Source organism: Mytilus trossulus, chromosome 2, assembly GCF_036588685.1.
Source record: "Mytilus trossulus isolate FHL-02 chromosome 2, PNRI_Mtr1.1.1.hap1, whole genome shotgun sequence".
NCBI classification, from domain to species: domain Eukaryota; kingdom Metazoa; phylum Mollusca; class Bivalvia; order Mytilida; family Mytilidae; genus Mytilus; species Mytilus trossulus.
The window spans coordinates 41,729,884-41,755,336 of record NC_086374.1 but is presented as its reverse complement, the minus strand read 5'-3'; the positions used below and the strand labels follow the sequence as shown (position 1 = coordinate 41,755,336).

General features: G+C 31.2%; 2 protein-coding genes across 9 annotated transcripts in view; one reads left to right on the top strand and one right to left on the bottom strand.

Moving 5' to 3' along the window:
* Positions 1–13,100, bottom strand: part of LOC134707275 (axonemal dynein light chain domain-containing protein 1-like) — a 28,516-nt gene extending 15,416 nt beyond the window's left edge. For 3 of the 7 annotated variants that reach the window (XM_063566901.1, XM_063566907.1, XM_063566905.1), the window contains exons 1-15: positions 13,044–13,100; positions 9,857–9,945; positions 9,438–9,616; positions 8,410–8,510; positions 7,032–7,140; positions 6,266–6,351; positions 5,536–5,592; positions 5,053–5,161; positions 4,407–4,481; positions 4,086–4,180; positions 3,686–3,778; positions 3,116–3,182; positions 2,403–2,561; positions 1,778–2,046; positions 1,205–1,231 (exon numbers count right to left, since the gene is read on the bottom strand). In XM_063566901.1, coding sequence (XP_063422971.1) covers positions 1,205–1,231; positions 1,778–2,046; positions 2,403–2,561; positions 3,116–3,182; positions 3,686–3,778; positions 4,086–4,180; positions 4,407–4,481; positions 5,053–5,161; positions 5,536–5,592; positions 6,266–6,351; positions 7,032–7,140; positions 8,410–8,510; positions 9,438–9,616; positions 9,857–9,929 — 1,499 coding nt within the window. In that variant the 5' untranslated portion in view covers positions 9,930–9,945; positions 13,044–13,100. The other 4 variants (XM_063566903.1, XM_063566904.1, XM_063566902.1 and 1 more) reach the window with 3 other exon arrangements.
* Positions 13,082–22,879, top strand: LOC134707276 (surfeit locus protein 2-like). Of its 2 annotated transcripts, none has more exons than XM_063566909.1 (6): positions 13,082–13,223; positions 17,547–17,698; positions 18,698–18,801; positions 20,213–20,365; positions 21,283–21,485; positions 22,784–22,879. In XM_063566909.1, the coding sequence occupies exons 1-6, from the start codon at positions 13,113–13,115 to the stop codon at positions 22,817–22,819; spliced, it is 759 nt and encodes a 252-aa protein (XP_063422979.1). In that variant the 5' UTR covers positions 13,082–13,112; the 3' UTR covers positions 22,820–22,879. The 2 variants fall into 2 exon arrangements, with proteins under 2 accessions (XP_063422979.1, XP_063422980.1); XM_063566910.1 differs by lacking the exon at positions 13,082–13,223 and adding an exon at positions 15,454–15,472.
* The last annotated feature ends 2,574 nt before the right edge of the window (positions 22,880–25,453 follow it).

Below are 25,453 nucleotides of genomic sequence, written 5' to 3'. Positions count from 1 at the left end.
CCATCAAGTAATCAGGCTGCTATGAACCAAGAAACTGATTATACAAAGACATTGATTTCCACACAGATTGGGTACATCTAACATCCAGGGGGAAGACCTTATTGACCCTCAAATAATAAACTAATTATTGTGTAAACAGTATAAAAGAAATCCTGCTTTTCCTCTCCTACAGTGATTTTTTGTGACATGTATCTGATTATTGTGAGATTACAGTTGTAACTTCAAAGTGACAAATGTTAGACAAATAAACCTCAAGATATAACAAGTGGTTTGTGTATGTTAATTAATTGCATCCATGATGTCAGCATCTTTATCATAAAATTAATAATTTGTAAACTGAAAAGGCTTTTCTGTTTGTATAAACAATACTTATATAACATATAAGCAAAATATCAATATTTTCGATATATTAGTCTGAATTTTTTTTCTCAATTTGTAGACTTTAAGTTCAGAGATTTTGTATGTATAATCAAAGTAAATAGATCAAGGAGTTAGAATTTGCCACATAGAAACAATCATTAATAAACTCTCTTTTAAAGCTCTTTGATTAAGAGTCAAAACAAGAAAAAAAAATAGCTCTTTTTCATCAGCAATCTTACTCATCATCAAAAAGTGTTCCACTGAAACAGAAATTTGTTTAATAGTTGCTTTTAATCTCATTGCTAAGAAGATACTACTTAAAATTGAATAACAAGGTTAACGATATTGTAATAATGCAACATATGTATTCAGTACCTGAAAAAAAGGTAAATTGTTAAATTGAGTCAATTAACATGTAAATTTATAAAATTCTGAAATAAAGATTAAGCAAACAAAGATTAAAATCAAATTAAAAAAAAAACTGGAAATGATTGGCATGCAAATATCTATCAAAATAAAGGGTAATCAGAAACAGTTCTTGAATCCCTATAGCTACAGATGTCCATTAACTTGTTTTCCTTTTGTATTATAAGTATATTTGACATTATGGCTTTAAATGAATTGAAAAAGTCTTAAAATATTGAATTCTCAGTAATTAAATTTTTAGTTGAATATCACTTTTAAAAATAAGTACATGTATCCCATTAATCATAATAAATCCATAGTATAAAAAAGTATGCCAATGCTATGGTGTAAACAATCTTTATGTCAAACACATTTGTAATTTGAAACGTAATTGCAACAAAATCAAATGAAAGAATAAATGAACAGATAAACTTCTCACTAGTAATCAAACTCTACTTCATCTCCACTGAAAAAATATCATTAGTGTTCTATAAACAAAGTCTTATAAAATGAACTGGTTTGATAGCAGTTATATAAACTACCATCTTAACTGTATCATCTCATGTTGCTAATTCCAATACTTAAAGGATGGGGGTTGCTGCTTGGGTTCTGTTACCCAACCCTTTTCATATAATTCAGATTTTAAAAATGTATACCTTTCATATATTGCACCCCCCCCCCCAAGCATCAAAGTCATTATGTGTAAAAAGTAAACAATTATAGGCACATTAGCAAAGTAATATGTCCTGAAATATTTCAGTTCATGTGAACCTTTAAACAAATAGACATACAAGGGGAGTATACATTCAATTTACAAGTGGGTATCAATGCAACTTTTATTACATGTTACAAAACAGTGCATTTGATTCTTTGGGGAAAAGAGTGACTAAAATTTAAAAAAAAAAAATTAAAAATAATGACAATGACAATTAAAAAATAACTTAGGGGTCAAAACACATGTCAAAAGAGGAAATTTTTAATATTCACCACACAGATAATGATCTCTACTTACAAACAAATTTTTCTTATTTCATTCATCCAATGATCCACATTTCCTCTGATGGATTTGATGTTGTTCTTCATCTCAACCTCTCTCTGGTTTTGTACGGTTTTAAACTCCTCTACCAGATCACGCCACCTCTCTACATGACCTTGAAGGTTTGTCAGAACCTGGGTGTCCCTGTCACTCAAAAGGATAGTAAAATGAGTGGATAGTTTAACCCAGGCTTTCTCACTTACATGTAGTCTCTTGGCTGTTGTAAGGTTAGCTTCCTCTGTCACCTAATAAATATGAGAAAATGGTTAAAACTGAATAAGGTCTCTTAATGAGACATACTTACTGAACTTTGGTGAAGTTAATATCATCCATTAATTAAAAAGGGATTTAGTTTTTTACTATATAAAACTGTCGTCATTATCGCAAGGAGTTTATAACAGAATAATGTAATACTGTACTGTAGCAAGCTGTCAATATTCATTTTAACCTAGTGTCATAACACTTGGTTAATCTATCTCAGTATCTGGTCAAGCAGTATTTCAGGATACCTTAAAGTGTGATAGAGAAACAGGCAGAATGAAGGAAACAAAATGTTCATCAGACACATCAAAGTATTTCTAAGATAAACAATATAAAATACCTTTAATGCTAAGCTATAAGCAGCATTACTCCATAACTCTCTTTCATCAGTTAACATGCTGACTTGTTTTTCTAGCCTCCTCCTTTGTAACTCATACAATCCATGATATTCTGATAACAGTGAAGCATTCTTCTGAGCCTCAGATAATGCTTCCTTCAGCTAAAACAACAAAATTCACATAGATGATATGGACAGTAAGAAATGATTATTTTTTACCAAACATGTCTTTTGATCAAAAGGAAAAACTGCAAGAGCATTTGTGCATTCAACGATGACCAGGGAAAAACAACTCTATGTTCATTTTCTAGTCAGGTCTAATCCAAGTTAACAGCATATTGGCAGGTCTATAGATGTGTCATGGTGACAGGTGTTATAACATTCTTTACAAAGATCTTTGTTTGTATGACTATAGGGTTAGTTAGTTGTCTGGATTCCTTGTGTTCCAGTTTAAATATGTTGGTTTTTAGAATGTTAGGGAATGTTCAGGCTTTACATTCCCCTTTTACATTTTTAAAGTATATGTGTGTGTTAGTTACAAGAATACATGCATCCTCCTTTACAGATCTTATCCATTTGTTTGATATGTTTCAGCATTTGATTTTGACATTTGATTACAGACTTTCAGGTTGAATTTTCCTCAGAGGTCTGTTTTTTGCTATTTTACTTTGTTACCTGTTTATAAAATTTATATTAATCATAAGTAAAAGACTTACATCTTCCTGTGCCTGTTTAGCTTCTTTTGTTACTTTCTTGTCATGTTCTTTTACAGCAGATAACTCACTGAAAAAAAAATCAAATAATCTTAATCTTTTATAGAACATTTCTTTTTCTAAACCAGATATGTTTAGAAAATAACAATACAGAAAGATTCTCAAAGCAACAGTTTCTGTTTACTTCTAATTTTACTATACTTTAATAAAAGAGATTCAATTGAAAATTTCATGCACAATGTTTTTTTACAGGTTACTTAAAATGATTGGTCATCAGATGTGAGGCATTTAACCCTCTTTCTGCCGTTAACATCTGAAATGCTATTAAATATTTTCATTTTCGTCAAGAATATGCCAGAAATCATATTGCAAGGGAGAAAATTAGAGATGCTTATAAACTTGTAAAGATGTCCTCAAAATATTTACAGCTTTCTCTCTGGTAACATCTTGTCAAAACTAGAAGATTACTCTAGATGTTAATTCTCCTTTTTACTGTAATAATATAAAGGCTCCAGATTTTTGTTTTAGATTGCAATGGTTTTTCAACTTGATTTTTTTAGGAGACTTTATTACCTTGTTAATATACCAATAGTAGATTTAAATCTCATCAGTTCTTCTGTCAATCTCCTGTCTAAAGCTCTCTGTGCAATTACCTCCTCATGTAAACTGAAATATAATTAAAATAAAAGTTTTAAGACTTAATTGATTTTACCGTACTACAATAAAGTAAATTACATATCTCTAGTTAATTTCTAATTTTTACCAAATAGCCAAAATAAATCCAAGATTCCTTTTATAAAATAAATCTTTATTCCTAAATGTTATAATTGAAACCCTGAAGTAATGCTATAAGGTCCTTTCCGTGTCTTTTTTCTTAACAATTTTAAGTACTTTACACATAAATGTGTCATATCTTTCTCTGTACAGAGGGAAAAAAAGGAGAGACAACACTATTAGAAAAGAAGCTACTCACCTCATTATCTGTTTTGGTACATTATTTATCAGGTCTCTGTACTTATTTCTCACTGCAGACAAAAGTTCTCCTCTTTCTGCACATTCTATAGTTGTCTACAAAAAATGTTTGATAATCTGTTTAATATATCTCTAGAGTGATAATTTAATTAAAAATGTATTTCTATGCTGACAAATTATTGTTCAATCTTCTTCTTATTACTATTAATATTTTTATCCTTTTACTGTAATTTGATTTACAGTTGAACATGATTATATTTTCATTATTATATTTTTTTTAAACAAACTGACATTAACATGACACCTTTATGTCTATACATACCTGTCGTATCAACTCTGAAAAAATTGTATCAAAGATGGATTGTTCCTTTTTTATCAGTTCTAACAAATTATGAATCTGAAAAATAAATATGAAATCACATAAACATTTAAGCCTTTGTTGAAACCATGAGCTGATTCATGACAACCATGCAATCTCATCTAACATCTAATACATTTTCTGAATTATGTCTCTCATTTTGATACTTTACAGTGCAGAATTATCTTTTTTTAAATTTACGGGTACCTATTTCTCTGGTGTAATTGTATAATATCAACATATTAAGATCAAATAAAATTTCATGTAATGGCTGAGATTATTCAATTTTAGGAAAGAGATCATATTTTCATTTTTTTCAAAAAGTTTATCTATAAACATTAAATCTGTATGCTATATATATGGAACTTCTATTATAGTTTTTTTTTTTTAAGTTTTAGTTAATAACTGTGTCTTGGATTAGATAATATTAGGAGCTGCAAGTCTTGACATTGCTTAAGATGTAAGTTTTCAGCTCATTGTTAAAGACAAAAAAGAGCTTGACCCTTTAAAGTATTTGATTTTTTGTAGTATTTAAATTTTTTTCTTTCTCTTATATACATGTACATGGACCTGATATTTTCACCTTTTAAATGCATGTTAATGTGCATACCTGAGTAGGACCTTTGACTTCAACATCTGTTTCTGTTATTCCTAACTTTATCATCATTTTATTAAATGTTTTCTTTAGTTGAATCACTTCATACCGACTTGTAGGTTTCCTGTTAATCAATATATACAAGTATCAAAACTCTAAAAAAAATCTTATAAACTGATACAAAATTTTGATCAACAGTTCAACACAAAGCTTACAGTCTACAAAAAAAGTTAACCATTTTTAAGTCATTGCTGCTAAAAATATAAATTTGTTTTAGATTATAACTTCCTGTGAGTATATTTTGTTAAAATACAGGAAATTTGCAATTTGTTTTGAGTATTATAAGGATTAAAATCTATTAAACAAAAATAAAAGATTACTTTAAATCCAGTAAAATGTGAATGCTACTCAATCAATGGATAATGAAATGCTTACAGTTGGTAGCTGGTTTTCAACAGTATTGTCTGAACTAATAAAAAAAAAAAACTTAAGACTTACATAGAGGGAAACAGCACCAAATGTTTCTCATGATCCTGTATCTGTGTACTGTACTTGCTAAAATAAAATGAAAAAATCATAAGTTTATTTCAAGATGCTGTCACTCAATTTTACCCCAAAAAAACCTTTGAGACTCAATGATGATTTCTCCGTAAGAAAGGCTGTCCTCCCTCATTAGAGTTATATTTCTCTGGAATTACTGTGGATTAATTTATTTAATTATTTTCATGGGTATCAATTTTTGGTCAATTGCTGAAAACTTGCATATTTATGGATATTTGATTTCATGGTTTTCCCAATCTCTTTATGCAAAGCCTATTGAAAATATGATATTCATTAATCATTTGAATTTGTGGTTCACCTGTATCCACAAAAACCCTCGAAATTTGGTATCCAGGCTTTTGTTTTACTTCATCTTCATATTTACTTCATCTTCATAGAGTTTTATAACAATCACAGGTTTCTTCTTCATGAAGTGATCTGCTGAAATAACACTGCCTTAATCTCTAAATTACCCCCAAATAGAACATTGAATAACCAACATTATTCCTAGGACTAGCTATGTGATAATAATATCAATATAAAGTAGTTTTTAAATAATTAAGTATGAAAAATATTTTGTTTTCCTTCCTTTTCCAACTGCATCTATTTAATTCCCATACTTACTCTTCATGGAACTCTATCCCCATCACACCTTTGTTCTTCACAATGTGATATTTCTCATACTTACTCTTCATGGAACTCTATCCCCATCACACCTTTGTTCTTCACAATGTGATATTCCTCTGGTATTAAGGTATCCGGTAATTGTAATGGCTGAAAAACAAATTAAATATAATCTATGATGTATTATCAGACATTTATATCTAAATTATTTATCAATGTTGTCTTTTTTAATTTCTCTGAAAAGACCTATGGATGTCGTAAAACATAGGTTTTTCAATTCATCTAACCTAAATCTATCCCTTATTCAATATATTTACATGCTTTTTTTATCTCATTAAATCATTTGATAATCGAAATTCTCTATTTTCTATGCAACTTCTCATAATCACATTATTTTCGTTGAGACTCTAAAGTTCACTGAGAATCCAAGGAGCCTTTTATTTTTTATCTGGTATTTTGCATGATGCTGAATCAATCTGGGTATAAGTATTGTAAAACTATGCTCCGAAGTGGCAGGCTATATAATGGAATACAATTTTGAAACAACTGTGGAATGATTTAGGCTGAGTTTGATGGCCAAGTTGATTATTATAAAATATTTACATTACAGAAGACCACTACTCTATTTTCTCTTCTATTAATCACAATCTTAACTTCTTTCCTTGACTATTGAATAAAAGCCAAGTTAAGCAAAAGAAACAGGACATCTGTTATAAACAGATCAGAAATGGCTTACAGTACTGAAGCAGCTGATGTATGTCTTTTAATTTAGGTTTTATTATCTCCCCTTAGTATCTTCACACATTAAATATTACACATGTGTATATTACCTTTTTCTGTTTATCAATCATTTCTTTCCTGACAGCACTTTTATCAATTTTATCAGGTCTTTCTAAATTGGCAGCATCATTGGGGACATCATACAGGAAAGATATATCTCTGCAAATATGTATATGAGGTGTTATGTGTGTGGTTCATTCTTGTGTATTAAAAATTATTGAAATCTAAGTTTGATTGCTTTAGCACAACCCTGAAACTAAAACTAAGAATCAAACTGTGGTTAATGAAGGATGAAAGTAAAACTGCAAAATTTATATTAAAAGTTATTCATAATTTTTATAGTTAGAATGTTTATACAATATTTCCGTTAAGCTGTCAAATTGAGATATGTATGTAAGATAAGTTTGCCAAGCAGTTAGAGCGTATTTTCATTCATACAAACACTTACTCTGGTGATTGGTTTTGTTCATGAAAGTTGTTTAAAACTAGAATTTTGTTTTAAAGTGATAATGGAAAAAGTAAATGTTAATTATAAAAGGACAGAATCATGAAATGGTGGACATATGGGTAACACTACCAGTGCTCTAGCTAGAATTCGAAAGGGGCAGGGTGCCAGTGGAGGGCAGGGCACTTTTTTTATGATAGAAGGCACTGCTCATTTTTTTGTCTACGTCTCTGCGTGTATCACGAGTTCACATATTTTTTTTACTGTATAAAGATGCATAAGTTGTTGTTTTGATTATTTGTTCTATAAAATTTGCATGAGAAAAGTCATTCATACTACATGTTCATAAGACATGGCAATACACATTCATACTATTAACCAAAAGAGGCAAAATAAACTTACTATTCTCCCCCACCCCCTCTCCTTTTTTCATGTTTACGTCTGCTTGTCGCTCACAAGTTGAGATGGATAATGTTTCTGTGAAGGCATAGTTTTATTTTAATTACTTCAATTCAATTATAAATTTATAAAAGTCTTCATTTATACACTCTTCCAATGTGACTTGAAGATTGAAAAGAAAATGCCGGCTCATTCATCATATTTATGACAAAGAGGTACATTGTCTTATTAAATTACCTAGTAATTAACACCTTTGAAGTCTTATTCACAATAATTGATTGTAATGACATGATTAACCATGTAACCTGGGGGCAATCACCAAGTGTCATATATTTAATTTAATTTCTGATAAGAAATTGATGAAACAAAAGGCAATTTTACCAAAATGGCACAAGGGTTTTCGGAAAACGGCGTCATGGCAGAAGTGCGCAGCTGAGGGCACACATGGTGCGGCTCAGGGCACCAAGGGCGTGGCGCCCTTCTATTTTGGGCTAACGAGACCACTGACTCGCCAGTCACTTATTGGCAGAACATAAGAATATGGAATTTCAAAAAGATATTTTTTCTAAGTAAGATATACATACTGTCCTGCACCACATATGCATGGTGGATTTTCTGTCAGATGCTTAAATCGTTCTCTTCTTTTATGGTTCCATACTCCATTTGGTGGAGGTCTTGGGTAGGACTGTGGTAATAATATAAAAAGTTCACTATCTCTCAAACCTTTTTATATTTAAACAAAATAATTTGACTGCTATCTTACAACTAATGTAAAGTTAATACTTTACATGCCAAGATTCCCTGTGTAAGGCCAAATAAAAATATATGTGTGGTTCCAGTTACCCTACCTACCCTACTTTTAAGTTGTTATAATAGCCTAACCTAAAGATTTTTTTTTCTCATTTTTTCATTTTTCCTTAAGCACTGTTAAAGTCAGAATGTTGCTCCAATAGACTCAATGTAAAAATAACATAAAATTAAAAAAAAATCCATACCTCCCTACCCTTTTTTTCTAGATGTAACTGAAACCACACATACTGTTTTATTTGGCCTAACTAAATATGTTACAGAATTTATAAAATTTACAAATAAACAACCTTTGATCAATAAACTATGTTCTTATCCTTTAATGATCAGCATACTAATTCCTTAAGTTAATTGACAAGAATTAATATATTTATTACCTTATTTTTTGTAAATGCTTATCTATATGAATCATGAAACTTGTAATGCCGCTGCAATGTTTGCACCTCTCCTAAATCATAAAAGTAAGTTAGGAATCTGAATCAGATGATGTACAGTAGTTGTCGTTTGTTTATGTAATTTATACGTGTTTCTCGGTTCTCGTTTTTTATATATAGATTTGACTGTTGTTATTTTTCGTTTGAATGGTTTTACACTAGTAATTTTGGGGCCCTTTACAGTTAGTTGTTCGGTGTGAGCCAAGGCTCCGTGTTGAAGGCCGTACATTGACCTATAATGGTTAACTTCATAAATTGTTATTTGGATGGAGAGTTGTCTCATTGGCACTCATACCACATCTTCCTATATCCATTTATCTTAAACATTACATTTTTTTTTACAGTAATAAGGGTCTTTTATCGACACATACTATTGAGGTATTAAGGTTCCTTGTTCTTGAAGGAGGTCCAAGCTGATCTTTGACAGGAGGTGGTTGTGTGAGAGCAAACAAAACATCTTCAGGTATAAAATCACTCATCAAACTGGTCGGAAGAGGTTTGTTTCTATCAATTCCATGGCCACTGGTTTTCAAATCTGGCAACTGCTTATCTGTAAATTTTATTCAAAAATAATTATATTTAAAGCACAATAATCATACATTTAAAACAAGGCAAGATAGTTTTAAGAACCTATAAAAAAAGCAATGCACAATAATCATGACCAAGACATTATAATCATATATAATTTATGGCCTTATTATATTTTTATATATTCTGAAAATCAATCTTTAAACTTTTAATGATTAAACCCAATCACTGAATGTCTTTAAAGATGTACATAATAACTTACCTTCAGTAGCAACCAGAGCTTTACTGTCTGACCCATGAAGGGCAGGAGCATTTGCAGCTACAGTAGTACTCATGTTTCACACTTCTATCCTAAATGTAAAAATATATTATTTACATATCAAATTTATTGAATGTAATAGGTTACACTTTTTTTAAAAGTACAACAAAATGTAATCAACAGTTTTTCGAGAAGGTTAAAATTTTCAATTTAATGTCAGAGGCAGATCCAGAAATTTTCATAAGGGGGGACCCACTCCAGTCATGCTTTAGTGATTCCCTATATAATCAACCATTTTTTTTGCCACAAAAGGGGAGGCCTGGGCCCCTGAAAAACCCTCTAAATCCGCCTCTGCATGTAGCGTTCACAATTTAATCAATTAAATAAAAAAATATAGATATCATGATGAAATTAAAGTATTGATTACTTTAGTAATATAATTAATATTGTAACTAAATTGGGGTCTCTTGAAATGGAACTTGTTTTCCCTAAAATTGTGTGATGATGTTGTTAAAACCTTACCGTTAATTTATATTTCTTGTGTAACTATGTTTGTTATCTTTTTTATTATTTTTGTCTATGTTTTTAAAATCTAAACACCTGTGAATTGATTACTTCAAATGACGTACAACACAATGAAGTCATAACCTATTTTTTTTATGACGTCGGCTTTGGATTTGGTAATTTTGTTGAAAGGTAAGCCGAAATGGTAAATGGTAAAACAAATCGGTAGATTTTTTAACACACTAAGGGTTACACATTCATAGTTTAACACCAAAGCCTGACCACTGGGTTTTCGTTACAATATTAATACTGATGTAATTGATGTAAAGGAAATGGAAATGTCATGTATCTACATTGTACATTTGATATAGTAAAAGATTGTAATGTCAGTATTTTCTGTTTATGTCATGTTATAAATCTGACTTGAAATATTAAAAATTTCCATAATTTATTCACTTTATAGCTCATCAAATGTGAAGTTTATCATATTTTTTATTAACCTTTAATATCAAATTTAAATGATGCATAATTAAAAATTCCACAAAAAGCACATGAGTAGGTTGTTAAAGGTACCAAGAGTTGATGTGTATCCAAACCTATCCATAGTACATGTAAGTCTAGTACTAGGAATAGGATATGGTGCTGTCAATTGGGAAACCCATGTTTACACTTTACAGATCTGCCAACTATCCTGATTTTCGTGATATCATCCAGGTTTTCATCACTCAACCGGAATCCTGATATTGGGATCGTAAAACAAGTCAAAATCCTAATTTTTACAAAATATACACGAAAAAATTATTGGCTACCGAAGTTTTTTTGATCAATTTAAAAAAATCTATAATCTTACCTGGGGATATATTATGACAAGTTTACGATCCTACACTATTTTAAAAATGGTATCAGGTCGGTTCGCGCCCAATACACTTTCGCACCCCACACGTTCGCACCCAAGGTCCATTCGTACTCTACATGTTCTGGCCAAATTTTAATTCAAATTCCAGTGGAATAATTTGAAAATCATGATTGTTGTTTTTAATTGCTTTGGTGTAAATACTGAATGTATTTATAGCTTGGTATGAGTGAAACATTGAAGATTTTAAATGAAAACACAAAAGATAATTGTTTTTAACAGCTTGGTCCCTTTGATCTGAAACAATTAAACAATGAAATATAGCAATACACTATTATGACCAAAACATGATAAAATTTATTCAACACACAAAAAACAAACAAAAAACCTAGTCAGAATCTCACTTCATTTTGAAACAAGTCAATGAAACAAAGCTATAGCAATACACTAACCAAAACATGATTAAGAGTTATTCAACACAAAATAAAACATTGGCAGAATTCCACTTTATTAAGAAAGGATTATTAATTTTTTTAACAATACACTATCCAAAATATGATTAAGATTAATTCAACAAAAAAAAATGCTGTCTCACTTTATTTTGAGACAATGACAACAATTATACTTCTAAGAATACACCTAATCGCTATTTATTCCATTCCGGACAAGTTCTAAAATTACACAACTTTTTCATCCAGTTGAAGCTATCTGGGACCCTGTATAAACAATTCACCAGTCATGATACTTTTTAATGAGACTTGTTTAAACTACCGTAAATACTTCAAACGAAATATTTTTCAACTTCAATTTTAATTTGAAAAAAGTGGATCATACTATATCAAAGTTTCTTGATGATCACTTTCTTAAGTTTTTTTTCACTACTGATGACCTCCATTTTTCATCCGATGACCCATACAGGAAGTTGTATAAATGTCTGTTTTTCCCGGAATGGACTAAATAGCGATAAGGTGTATACACTTGCCAAAACTTGTTTACAAAGTTATTCAACACATATGTAACGAACTATATTGTCAACACAAAACCAATTAAAATTGGGCGCGAACATGTAGGGTGCCAAAAGTGAAAGGGGGCGAACATGAGTGGGTGCGAACGTGAATGGGCGCGAACCGACCCGCATTCTTTAAAAATGGACACAACAGGTGTGATAGAATAGAATAGAATAGAATATCTTTTATTTTCCATAAGAGGTACCCACAAGGGGCATAGTGCATATACATTCATGACAATATATAGTTACAAACAATAACAAATACAATAAAGCAAAACAACAAAACAGTATGCTTTAAAAAGTTAGACATTTTAAATATTACTTACAGTATCCCAGTGTTATATTATAAATGTTTACTCAAGGCAGGTGTTTTGATAAGAAATAGCAAAGTTGTTTTAAAATATTAATAGACTCACAGTTTAAAAGCCAAATAAATTTATTGACCATATCCAAGGAGTAAAAATGTGATAATTTGTTGTTGCGGATTAGGCAAAAAAAAATAACCCTTAAAAATCTGGTCTCGCAATAAATTCCCCATGGAGATTTAAAAAAGTTGACTGGTCAGTATTTACATAGATTTTTTGGGGAGTTCTGTGTTTTTGGGGGAGCACTATCTATAAATTAATGAGTATAAATTACGAATCTCACACTTTGGACAGTTAATAGTGAGTTGCAGCATTTGCAATGCAGTTGAAACTTTCGATAGGATGATATCAAAGATAGTTTTGTAATTAATGTTGTTAATTTTGGTCACGAATAATCAAATTTCATTGCTGATAGGTTTGTTTTTTGTATGCTATGCACAAACTCAAATTAAAACCTACTTATGCCGCCATTTTGATTTACATGTTGTCAAGGAAAAACGGAAGCGGAAGCTATGATTGAAATTCAAGATGTCAGCCTCCATGAAATCCAATTTGAACATGAGCAAGATAGTTTCTGACGATTTGAAAATAATTTTAGACAAATACAAGACATTTACAATTCTTGAAAATAGGGAAAAAGTAAACAGAACCATTTTTTGTTATTTCTTTCTATATAGAAACACTTGAAAATACACCGTCATTGATTGAAACAGAAATTTCTACCCATTTTGAAAAACAGTCAGTACATTCAATGATTTTGTATAGTAAAACTACTATGCAAATCGTTTGTCCAGTTGTTCAACAAAACTTCAGGCTACTTAAGATGACAATTTCGTCTCTCAAGACGTTTCGGCCATAGTACCTTTTCGGTCAAACTTTTGATAACAAGACAAATCGGCACCAAAGTCCGAAGACATTTCGGTATCAGCACAAATCGGCACCAAGACAAACCGGCACCTCGTTTTTAAAAATAAATTTATTATCAAAAATTAAAGAATTGTTGCATAGATATTATAATTTGTGTATAAAATATGCATTACAAAAAGAATAATCATCATTTAATTAAGCTCGTAAAGATTATGTATGAATAAACATAATTTAATTAAATCATAATTGATTGTTAGATATGTTGTTGATAGTCATTGTTTGAATAAACATTATTAAATTAAATCATAATTAATTGTAGTTATGCATCAATCAGTATTTTATGTTTAAATCTAACAATTCCTCAATAGAGATCAAAAGTGTATAGCTTGTGTTTGCAGCTTTGCAGAAATTGGGATATACCTTCATGAAACAGTATCTGAACCAGACAAATCACCTCAACCAAAAACCATAAAAAGTAGAACATTTAAATGTTCCGAATATTTACTTATTGATAATTATTGTGCTAATTATCTATATTAATTAGTGTATGAAATAAAACTCATAATGGTAACGATTTTAAGGTTCTGATCCTGCCTGGAATTAAATGTTAATGATTTTTTTTTACTCAAAACTTAAATGTGGACAAATCATGCACAAATTTAAAAATATACTTTGCCGACTCTAAATACAGTTTATTTATTAATATTTATTATTTATTACATGTATGCATAAACTGTTGAATATAATATATAATAGATATAATAAATAAATATTATTAATATTCTACATGTGTTTTATTGATTTTGGATACAATGGTAACAGAATTATGGATTACATTAAATTAAACTAGTACATGCACATTCCAAGTACATGTGTGGTGAAATCTATACATTCTATATAGTCAGAATGTTCATTGTTTCAGGAAAAATATGACTAAGCTGCAGTACAGTCTTGTGAACAAACAAATAACTAAAAGAAATAAACCACTTAATAAGATACATATTCAAAGAAACAATGTACAATATTGACAATAATGTTATAAATAGTGCAGGAGACAAATAAATAACATTCAAACATAATTGCTGAACACGCAAAATGCCCTCATACATAAACAGTGCCAGGAAATTTTAATTTTTGGTTCACTATATATAGATCAAAGATATATAATCTATAAGGTGCCGATTTGTCTATGTTAGGTGCCGATTTGTCTATGTTAGGTGCCGATTTGTCTAGGTGCCGATTTGTCTGGATGCCGATTTGTCTTTCACGGTGCCGATTTGTCCGGGTATCAATTTGTCTGGGTGCCGAACTGTCTAGAATTCCAAACTTTTTTCATCGACATTTATTGATTGTTTTTTTTTCAATATAAGATTAGATAAGAAAGCTTCATTTCATAGGTTACATATGTTTTGAATGCAGATGTATTTATCAGAGAGTTTTTTACCCAATAGATGCATTTACACTTGTATGCAAATTTGTCCGCCATTTCGTAAAAGCGTACAACAGGTCAGGAATAACCACCAATTGGTGGATTATACCTCAATTGACGTATAATCCACCAATTGACATATAATGGTATAGACCAATTGGTGTATAATTCTTTGTTTTTCAAAACAAATTATTCAACCAAAATGGAGCATTGTTTTCTTAAAACCATATTATGGTATGAAAACTTGTCAAACATTCCTAGTTTAGTATAGTAACATAACATATTGCATTTAATCAATAATTGTATTTGAAGTTTCTTCTATTGTTATCTTGTCAATTCTTGATTGGCAAATTTACCTGTAATTACCTTTCAATGGACATCATTACTGTCTACAGTCATGTGATCATGAGTACAACTCCACAGGTGAATGGAACTCTTTGTTAATACTTGACTTTCATTATCAAAAGTCAATCATGGTCAATAATACAAATGTTTCAACAAAAGAATTGTTGTACACATGCATTCTCAAGAGATGCAGCAGGCTGTGACAAAACTGAAACTTTCAGAGGACTCAATCAGGGTCATGAAATAGGTTGCAAGTTGCAAAATCATGCTCCTATCTCACACTAGCATTTAATTACAAAAAACTTGTATTATACATCAATTGGTCTATACCATTATACCTCAATTGGTGGATTATAAGTCGATTGAGGTATAATCCACCAATTGGTGGTTATTCCTGACCTGTACAAGTTCCCATTGTGACTTTGACATCACAATTTGAAAAAGAATATACTTTTATTTAAAAATTGATTGTTGCTTGACGTCAAAAGGTTATTCAGAGCATATATGAGGGGATATGACCTTTTAATATCGGGACTCCAGGATTGGGTGTTTTTAAGCGTTGGATATTGGGTTCTAGTCCATTTGTTTTTGATGCATTTTGTTATTTGATTTTGCCATGTGATTATGGACTTTCCGAATTGATTTCCCTCCAAGTTCAGTATTTTTGTGATTTTTTTTTTTTTTTTACCCTTTCGGAATCCAGGAATTCTGTTCAAATTTCAGGATGTCGGTAATTAAATATTTACTTAAATTAGCTCTAGGGACCACTGGATTTTGTGTTTTAAGCCTGGGATTTCGGGATCAGGACCCCTCCTACCCCTCTCATATATAGGGTCATTCTGAGCCCCAATTCAGCTAAATACCAAGTTTAAATACGTTTATTCCACTACAAATGATTTATTATATATATACATGTACATGTATCATGTGTAACAATAGTCTACTCTGTATGTCAAGTATGTTGCTGTTATTTGATAACCTGTTATTTTCTTATTATAATATCTATAATACTAAAATAACGAGGTCCAATTTGTCAGCCGTCATCAGGTAAAAACGGCAAATCAAAGAATTCAACTTTATATATATAGCTAATATAAGACATTGGTGTTGATTAAAAATTACACCACTCCAGACCCTTTTGTTGTCCATATAATTAATATTGCCAATAATTAACAAGTTCTGGGTCGAATTGGATACCGAAACCAATATTATTTTCACCTGTTACCTATTACCTTATCTGTACGTTCCGCATTTAACAGGCAGGCGCACCACCATACGGTGTATTTAGGATTTTGCTATATATACAGGTCATAACTACAGCGTTGACACTTCTAAATTCAACCATTGTCACATTGTTCCCTATTGTAGTATTTGAATAAGTATGACTTTCTAAGATGACAATACCCATACGAATACTAATATCTGGACTTAAATTAAGGCGTATACTTACAGTTTTCAATTTGTTAGCCGGCATGACGTAAAACAGCGAATCAAAGAATTCAACTTTACATGTAGGACAATGCTGTTGATTAAAAATACTCCATTCTAGGCACTTTTGTTTTCCAAATAATTAATATTACCAATAATTGATAAATTCCAGGTCGAAGGGTTCAAACAGAAATCTTTTTGAAGCAGAGAAAAATATGAATCTATTCTTTAAATCGGCATGATTTTTATCAGATAATACGCATAGTTATATACTTTAATTCAGTCAAGGAACTGCGATTTCACGGGTGTGTTCTAGTTCAAATCTTTTAAATGATTTTATTTTCGTAAAAAAAATATTTGTTTTTCCAATTTTTGTATGTTCTACATCTTAAAGCATGCTAAGATATATATGAGTTTCAAAAAAGTATTCAGTTATCTGGTTATGCAAAGAATGTTCTTAAATTCTACTATGAAAACATGTATAAAAACATAATTCATAATCATGATAGTAGTATATTGTATTTAAAAGTATTCATTAAAGAAAAGTGGATTTAAAAATATTCTACTACAAATGTTGGTTTAAATACAATGTCCTACTTAGAAATTTTTAAACACAATATTCTATTATAGTTGCTTGTTTTTAGATACTATATTCTTCTTTCATAAAAAGAAGATGTGGTTTGATTGCCAATGAGACAATACTCCATGATAGACCAAATGAAACAGAGAGTAATAGTTTTGGTCACCACATTGAGCAAATCCCATGATACAAATGTATATGTTTTTAAATACAATATTCTACTATGAAAGGTTTTTTTTATACAATATTCTACTTTGAATATTAGTATGACTATGTTTACTACAACTTGATAATTTTCAATTGTATATTTCAGATCAGATGTGAACTATCAGGTCATGAAATGCCTTGTCGTCTAGATGCCCTAGAAAGTTACATTAAAGGAAAGAAATTTGAAAAACTTTTGGAAAAACATAATTATCAGTATGAAAAACAGCATCTTACAAAAAGTATAAAAAGGGGTAGGAGGTAGGACTTTTAATATTCTTAAAGGATGTATTGGATACTAGTGATTGGTCCCTTGCAATCATTTTAGCCTTATAATTTAACTATTTTAAACTAATATAAATCATACAGAATAAACATTATAAATGGATTGGTATTACTTGTGTTGAAATCTGGATATAGTGTACTAATTTTTGCACCTCATGTTTGCGGTATACTGTCTTTTCCACAAGTTTAATATCAAATTAATAATTAAGATACATTTGGTTACATCTTGTGATCCGTTTATTTGGCAATCACCATGGCTGTCAGCATCCATTATTTGACCTGCTAGTCAAATGCATTTTGTAACCCTACTCTGGGTTACATGTTTAGATACACTGACATATTTATAACTCTATACCAATGGTCATGTCTCAAGTAAACTTCAAACAAAAAACTTTGTTAACAGTTGCATCTAGAAGGGTATACGTTGGATGACGACATCCTTCCAGAAAATAGTCACTTCGACCTAAGGTTTAGGATTCTAATGGGTGAACACTTTATAATGGTACATTATCGATGTATATATATTGATGTATACTAATAAGGGGGGGGGGGTCCTGATCCCAAAATCCTCCACTTAAAAACATGCAATCCTGAGGTCCAGAATTTAAAGAAAATAAAATCCTGACATCCTGAAATTGGTAAAAGAATTCCCCGGATCCTGAAATCCAGAGCTTAAAAACACCTGATCCTGACATCCCGAGCTTAAAAACACCTGATCCTGACATCCCGAAAAAGGTCCTGCCCCCTCTCACTAATATTAAAATATTATATGATTGCCAATGAGATAACTATTCCCCAGTTAACTATATGGTATATTGTATAGAGTTATATACAACAATATAACAAAATGTAAAACAATTCAAGCAGGAAAATCTTGATGTGATCAATTATTTACAAAACAAAACGCATCTTCAAGAAGTTGTCAGTTCTTTATATATTTTTCAATAATTTAATTTACATCTGGTTTTGTTTCAGCCATCAGTTATTTTGTACATTGACATATCGACATCTTAATAATACTCCACAACATATACAGAAACATCTTGACGGCAGAAGGTTCAAGAAAGCTTTACTCAGATGTAAGTTGTTCATACTCTTTAGAAAACCTGGTGTATGGGTTATTAAATCTAGATGAGATGAATTTAATCACATCTACTGTCCTATCTAAAAACTAAAGCTCTTTTCTATGTGCACAGTTCTTATTGCGTGAACCCCACATATTAATTCGCTAGCAGTATAGTCTATGGAGAAATATTCAAAAGCTAAATTATTCTTCATTTGGGACACTTAATCATCTTATCTGTATTAGCCTCCTGCAATAAAGAGCAACACCATACAGGAGTTATCTGAAACATGGCAATAAAGAACTTTTCACAAATGGCTTGTCATTTATCTGATACATGTACATGATAATAAACTAAATGTATCTATATATCACTTTCAAACATGTATGTTAAAGCTACATTTTTGCATCGTAAGTGTTTACTTGAGCATAGGTTACAGTTGCACAGTTTGATAAACAAGTGAATGTTAAATGGACAAGATTTAACAACCTATATATTTGGCATCGAACATCTGTGTCTACAGTCTAGATATTAACAAAGAGATATAAATTAATGGTGATGTGGTTTCTACATAATAAATTATAGTGGGCTTTGGGATTTGTTGATTTGTTACAATAAATTGTATGCACACTTGTCATTTTGACAAATTAGATAAACAAAAATGTCCATTTCAAAAACTGAAAATTATTAATAAAACAAATAGACTGTTTGTTAATATTCTCAGGAAATAATCATACATTTTATATTTTTCAATTAAGAAAACAGATTAAACAATTGCATGATAATCTTCCATGAGGTCTTCAAAAATATGTTATGCAAAAGAAAAAATACATTTACACAAAACAATTAACTCTAGATTTTTACTACACTGAGTAAGCATAGAAGCAAGTACCCTTGTAATATTTTAGTTTTTTTATTGAAAAAAGTAATGTGTAATGTAATGCATTACACATGTTACACAGGCAAAGTAATTGTAATGTAATGCATTACATGTGAGAAAAAATGTAATTGTAATTGTAATGTAATGCATTACATGTGAGAAAAAATGTAATTGTAATTGTAATGTAATGCATTACATGTGAGAAAAAATGTAATTGTAATTGTAATGAAAGAAACATAAAGTAATTGTAATGTATTGCATTACATTGCAATGTAACTGCCCCAGGCCTGAAACCAGTGAGCACAGAAATCCAAATTTACTTGATTAAGGATCTCTGTGAGTTAAAGCACAATGCATCTTATGGCTAATTATTCCCCACTATTGTACATCAAGAAGTTTCCATAAATTTTTGACCTCGCAAGAAAAAATGTATGTACGATGCCACAAAAGAAAATTGATTGTTGTAAAATGTCAATAATTCAAGTGCCACAAATTCTTGGGGAAGATTCTCACATAGCAATAAGGTTTTCATTTGTCTCTAAATAGGGGAAGAATGTCAAAAGGCAGGGGAAACTTACAAACCTCTCTTCAGACCAAAACAGAAACAGAACCTAGAAGATACAGAAATGATGTCAGATGCAGAAGACAGTCACCATGGTGATAAAGATGATAAGGATGACTTCAGTGACCTTTACCCAGGTATATATATATATATATATACATTTGATCAACCAACTCTCAGAAGTATAAAACTTTGCCAGTAATCGGGTTCATAAGAGGGATTCAGCAGTCCATTTTTATATGACCTTACAAAATTTGCTGTCGTATATTGGTATCACATCGTCTTCATCTTCCAAATAACTTTAGTATAAGTTTATAGAAATCCATGAAATTTAAACACAAGGTTAATAACCACAAAAGTAAGCTTGGGATTGATTTTGGGGGTTATGGTCCAAACAGTTAATGAATTAAGGGTAAAAAAGAGGCCCAAAAAGGCTTTCTAGTTTCCAGACCATTACTTGTGTTTAAGTGTATGGATCTCTGTGAAATTATACCACAAAGGGATGGTTAGGATTGGCTTTGAGGGGTTATGACTCAAAAACCAGTGGAAAAAAATTGCAACAGCATAATGTAATCGCAAAAGCAAATATTAAGTATAAATTCAAATCATATTCTTTTACTACAATTATTCTGTGTCAGAAACCTATTATGTGTCAAATATTTAATTACAATCCAAATTCAGACCTGTATCAAGCGTGAATATTGTGTCCATTTTTGTCCTAACTGTTCAGGGTTGGAACTGAGGTCGTATCCAGCTTTGCTCTGCGAAGCAATTTATTACATAAAGTAAAAGAGCAGAAAACAGCCTTAGGCCACGAATGGAGCTTCAGTGCAGGGTGGTGGGGTTCAGCTGGCCCCTTATATAATGTATACCAATTCAGCAAAATAGACGCCATGATTCACTCCAAAACATACAAATAAACCAAATTTAGAAACACACTCACATGACTACCAAATGCAGTTTAATAAGAAACAGTTTAAAACTTTTCAAATATTTTCCATGTTGAGAGTAATGAACCTCTTTAAAAACATGAATTATTATTTTGCTATTGTAGCTGAGGATTTTGAAGAAAGTGAAAGTGATGACCAATCCGGCAGTGACAGTAGCCTTGATGATGATGAAGGTCAAAGGTTGAATGCCTCCACGATTCAAGAAAATAAGTCAGACTCAGATTATGAATTTGGTGACATAGAAGATGAAAAAAGAACAGTCAAAGATGTCTCAACGAAACAACCAACAAAGAAAAGAAAAATTAAAGTTAGTATTTTATAAATACTGCCAATTCAGTAATCATTATTAGGTTATGATTAATGAATATGGGTTAGTATTGTGATAAGAAGAATTCCCGTTCTATTATCAGAAATCTGTTTTCAGCTTTTCTTGCAATCATAAAAATAAATCTGAATATTTTGTTGGTCATGTCAAAAAAGCAATAGTTTCTAAGTTTACTGTATTACTTCTTTAATAAAGATTTTATTAAATATAAAAGTCATGCAGTAGAAACATATATTTTTATGCCCCACCTACGATAGTAGAGGGGCATATCTTTTCTGGTCTGTACGTCTGTTCGTTTGTCCGTTCGTCCCACTTCAGGTTAAAGTTTTTGGTCGAGGTAGTTTTTGATGAAGTTGAAGTCCAATCAACTTGAAACTTAGTACACATGTGCCCTATGATATGATCTTTCTAATATTATTGCCAAATTAGAGTTTTAACCCCAATTTCACAATCCACTAAACATAGAAAATGATAGTGTGAGTGGGGCATCTGTGTACTATGGACACATTCTTGTCTTACCAAATTTTGGTAAAATATATCGAATGTGATTAAAAGTACCAGTCAAAAACGGATTTCTTGTTGCAGAAATGATCCTTATTGATTGAAATCATTATGGCTTGATGTAAAAGTTCACACAACCCAAAAGTCGTCAGCAAAAGCAAATCTTCAAAGTTATTGTATTGACACCTAATATGGAGTTAATTGAGGAATATATTTTTACTAGAGTTCTAAATAGTAAACATTTCATTAATTTGAAAACTTAAGTAAACATTTACTATATTTTATTAATCATTGAAAGGAAATATTTTGAACTTTAACTGTAAAAATTTATCTTCCGTAGTCCATAATTGTATTTGGTTCAACTACAATTAGGACAAAGGAAAATAAATCCAAAATCTTTTATTGCCTTTCTTATGTTATTTTTAAATTTTTCTTTGTGAAACTGTGGCTATAAACAAGCACATCATTTTATTATTTTGAAAATATCTGAATATTTATTTCATTGATAAATTGCTTGACATGTACATGAATAAGATGTAAATATTGTTCACCTCAAATTGCTCAATGACTGTTTTATGCTGTCAAAAGTAGGGATGACATCTTATGTAGATTCAAGCCAGTACCATAAGAGTCGGATAACATCTTATCTAGCTATCAAGCCAGTCCAACTAGAGTTCAATGACATCTTATATTGCTATCAAGCCAATCTCATTAGAGTTTTGACTGCATGAATGTAATGTGAACCCCAAAAATACTTAATTGGTTTTTTTCTGTTGTAGAACAAAGAAAATAAACAGAAGAAGTTGAAGACTTAATAAATACTTAAAATTTATATCATGATTATTCATTATTTATATCTGAGAATTTTTGAAGAAAGTGTTGAAGGTTGACAATTCCGTTGATGACTACATATTACATTTTTCGTCTAAAGCTTTATTTTTCATGGGATAGAAGTCCTGAATGCTTCAGACCTTGTTTGCCTTTTTAAAGTTTCTGCCTGTCATTTGTCCTTGCCTCCTTGGCCTCATTTTTGTCGAGCCTAAGACTTTTGTCGCAGAAAGTTTGACATAAGGATAGTGATCCAGTGGCGGTGGTGGCTGTGTCAGCTAACTTCTTAAAAGCTTTATATTTTTGAAGGTGGAAGATCTGGATGCTTCATACTTTGTATAAGGATGCCTCATTTTATGAAGTTTGTGTCGGTCACATGTTCGATGTCCTTGACCTCATTTTCATGGTTCAGTGACTACTTGAAAAAAAAGTTAAGATTTTTTGTTATGTAAATTTCTCTCTTATTTAATATGAGTAATAGGATAACTGTATTTGGTATGTGCATACCTTGCAAGGTCCTCATGCCTGTCAGACAGTTTTCACTTGATCTCGACTTCATTTCATGGATTAGTGAACAAGGTTTAGTTTTGGTAGGCAAGTCCATCTCTTATACTTTAAGCAAAAGGTCTAGTATATTTAGTGTATGGAAGGATTGTAAGGTGTATATGTCCAGCTGGCAGGTGTCATCTGACCTTGTCCTCATTTTCATGGTTCAGTGGTTATAGTTAATTTTTTGGGTTTTGGTCTGTTTTTTCTTGCGTATATACTGTAGCAATAGGTCTACTTTATTTGGTGTATGAAATGATTAAGGTGTACATGTCTAGCTGGCAGGTGTCATTTGACCTTGACCACATTTTCATGGTTCAGTGGTCAAAGTTAAATTTTTGAGTTTTGGTCTTTTCTAATACTATATATATATGCAATAGGTTTGCTATATTTGGTGTATGGATATATTTTATGATCTATATGTCAGATGTGCAGGTTTTATTTGACCTTAACCTCATTTTCATGGTTCATTTCTCAGTGTTACGTTTTTGTGTTTTGGTCTTTTTTCCCTAACCTATAAGCAATAGGTAAACTATATTTGTTGTATGAAAGAATTGTTAGCTGTACATGCCTGCCTGGCATGGTTCATCTGACCTTGACCTCATTTTTATGGTTCATTGGTCAATGTTTAGTTTTCTTGGTTGATGTTAAGATTATGTGACAGTTGTAATAAAGCTTTATATTTAGGACTATCAACATAATATCAATGATTAGTAAAAAATGTCAGAGTGTGCACTCCTGTTCTTGGTTAAGTCTGTTTCTTAGAAACTGTAAGCAATTGGTCAACTATATTTAGTGTATTGAATGATTGCAAGGTGAACATGTATTTTTCCTTTCACTTTATATAACCATGGCCTTATTTTCTTGGATCATGTTTAGTTTATGTGATAGTTGTAGTAAAGCTTTATATTTAGGACTATCAACTTAATATCAATGTTAAGTAAAGAAGGAGAGACATTTCAGCGTGTGCACTCTAGTTTTTAAAATTTTGACAGAATAGCTATGGGTGTTAAATTCAGTCCATCTTAAACTAGAGGCTCTCAAGCTCACCTGACTTTACTTTGGTTTTTGAAATCATATAAAAAAATATAAAATTTGGTTAACAAGTAACAACACTTGGCCAGCACCTCATAAAGAAAGGAACATTCATGCTATGTTTGATTTCATCCAATTCAGTGGTTCTTAAAAAGAAGACTTTTGTATGCATTTCCCCTAGGGTCCTACGTTAAACTAAGCCCCCGGCTGGAGGCCATCTTGGATGATGGATCAGCTACAAAGTATAGACACTTGGTCAGCATCTCATAAGGAATATTTATGCTAAGTTTGGTTTCATTCCATTCAGTGGTTATTTTTATAGTTCGTTCTTATGTTGTACTGTTATACCACTGTCCCAGGTTAGGGGAGGGTTGGGATCCCGCTAACATGTTTAACCCCTCCACTTTATTTATGTATGTGCCTGTCCCAAGTCAGGAGCCTGTAATTCAGTGGTTGTCGTTTGTTTATGTGTTACATATTTGTTTTTTCGTTCATTTTTTAACATAAATAAGGCTGTTAGATTTCTCGTTTGAATTGTTTTACATTGTCTTATCGGGGCCTTTTATAGCTGACTATGCGGTATGGGCTTTGCTCATTGTTGATGGCCATACGGTGACCTATAGTTGTTAATGTTTGTGTCATTTTGGTCTTTTGTGGATAGTTATCTCATTGGCAATCATACCACATCTTCTTTTTTATACTTTAAGAGAAGAAATTTGTATGTGTTACCCATAGGGACCCATGTTAAAGTAAGTCACCTGCTGGTGGCCATCTTGGATGATGGATTGGCTACAAAGTAGCAAGACTTGGTCAGCACCTCATCAGGAACATTCATGATATGTTTGGTTTCATTCTATTTAGTGGTTCTCTAAAAGAAATCATTTGTATGCTTTTCCCATAGGGTCCTATGTTAAACTAAGTCCCATGCTGGCGGCCATCTTGGATGATGGATTGGCTACAAAGTAACAACACTTGGTCAGCACCTCATAAGGAACATTCATGCCATGTTTGGTTTCATTCCATTCAGTGGTTCTCTAGAA

Coding starts and splice junctions, on each gene's coding strand:
- LOC134707276 (XM_063566909.1), top strand. CDS start 13,113: ATGTCAGCCTCCATGAAATCCAATTTGAACATGAGCAAGATAGTTTCT. Junction 17,699..18,697: donor AGTATAAAAAGGGGTAGGAG/GTAGGACTTTTA, acceptor GTTTTGTTTCAG/CCATCAGTTATTTTGTACAT. Junction 18,802..20,212: donor CAAGAAAGCTTTACTCAGAT/GTAAGTTGTTCA, acceptor GTCTCTAAATAG/GGGAAGAATGTCAAAAGGCA.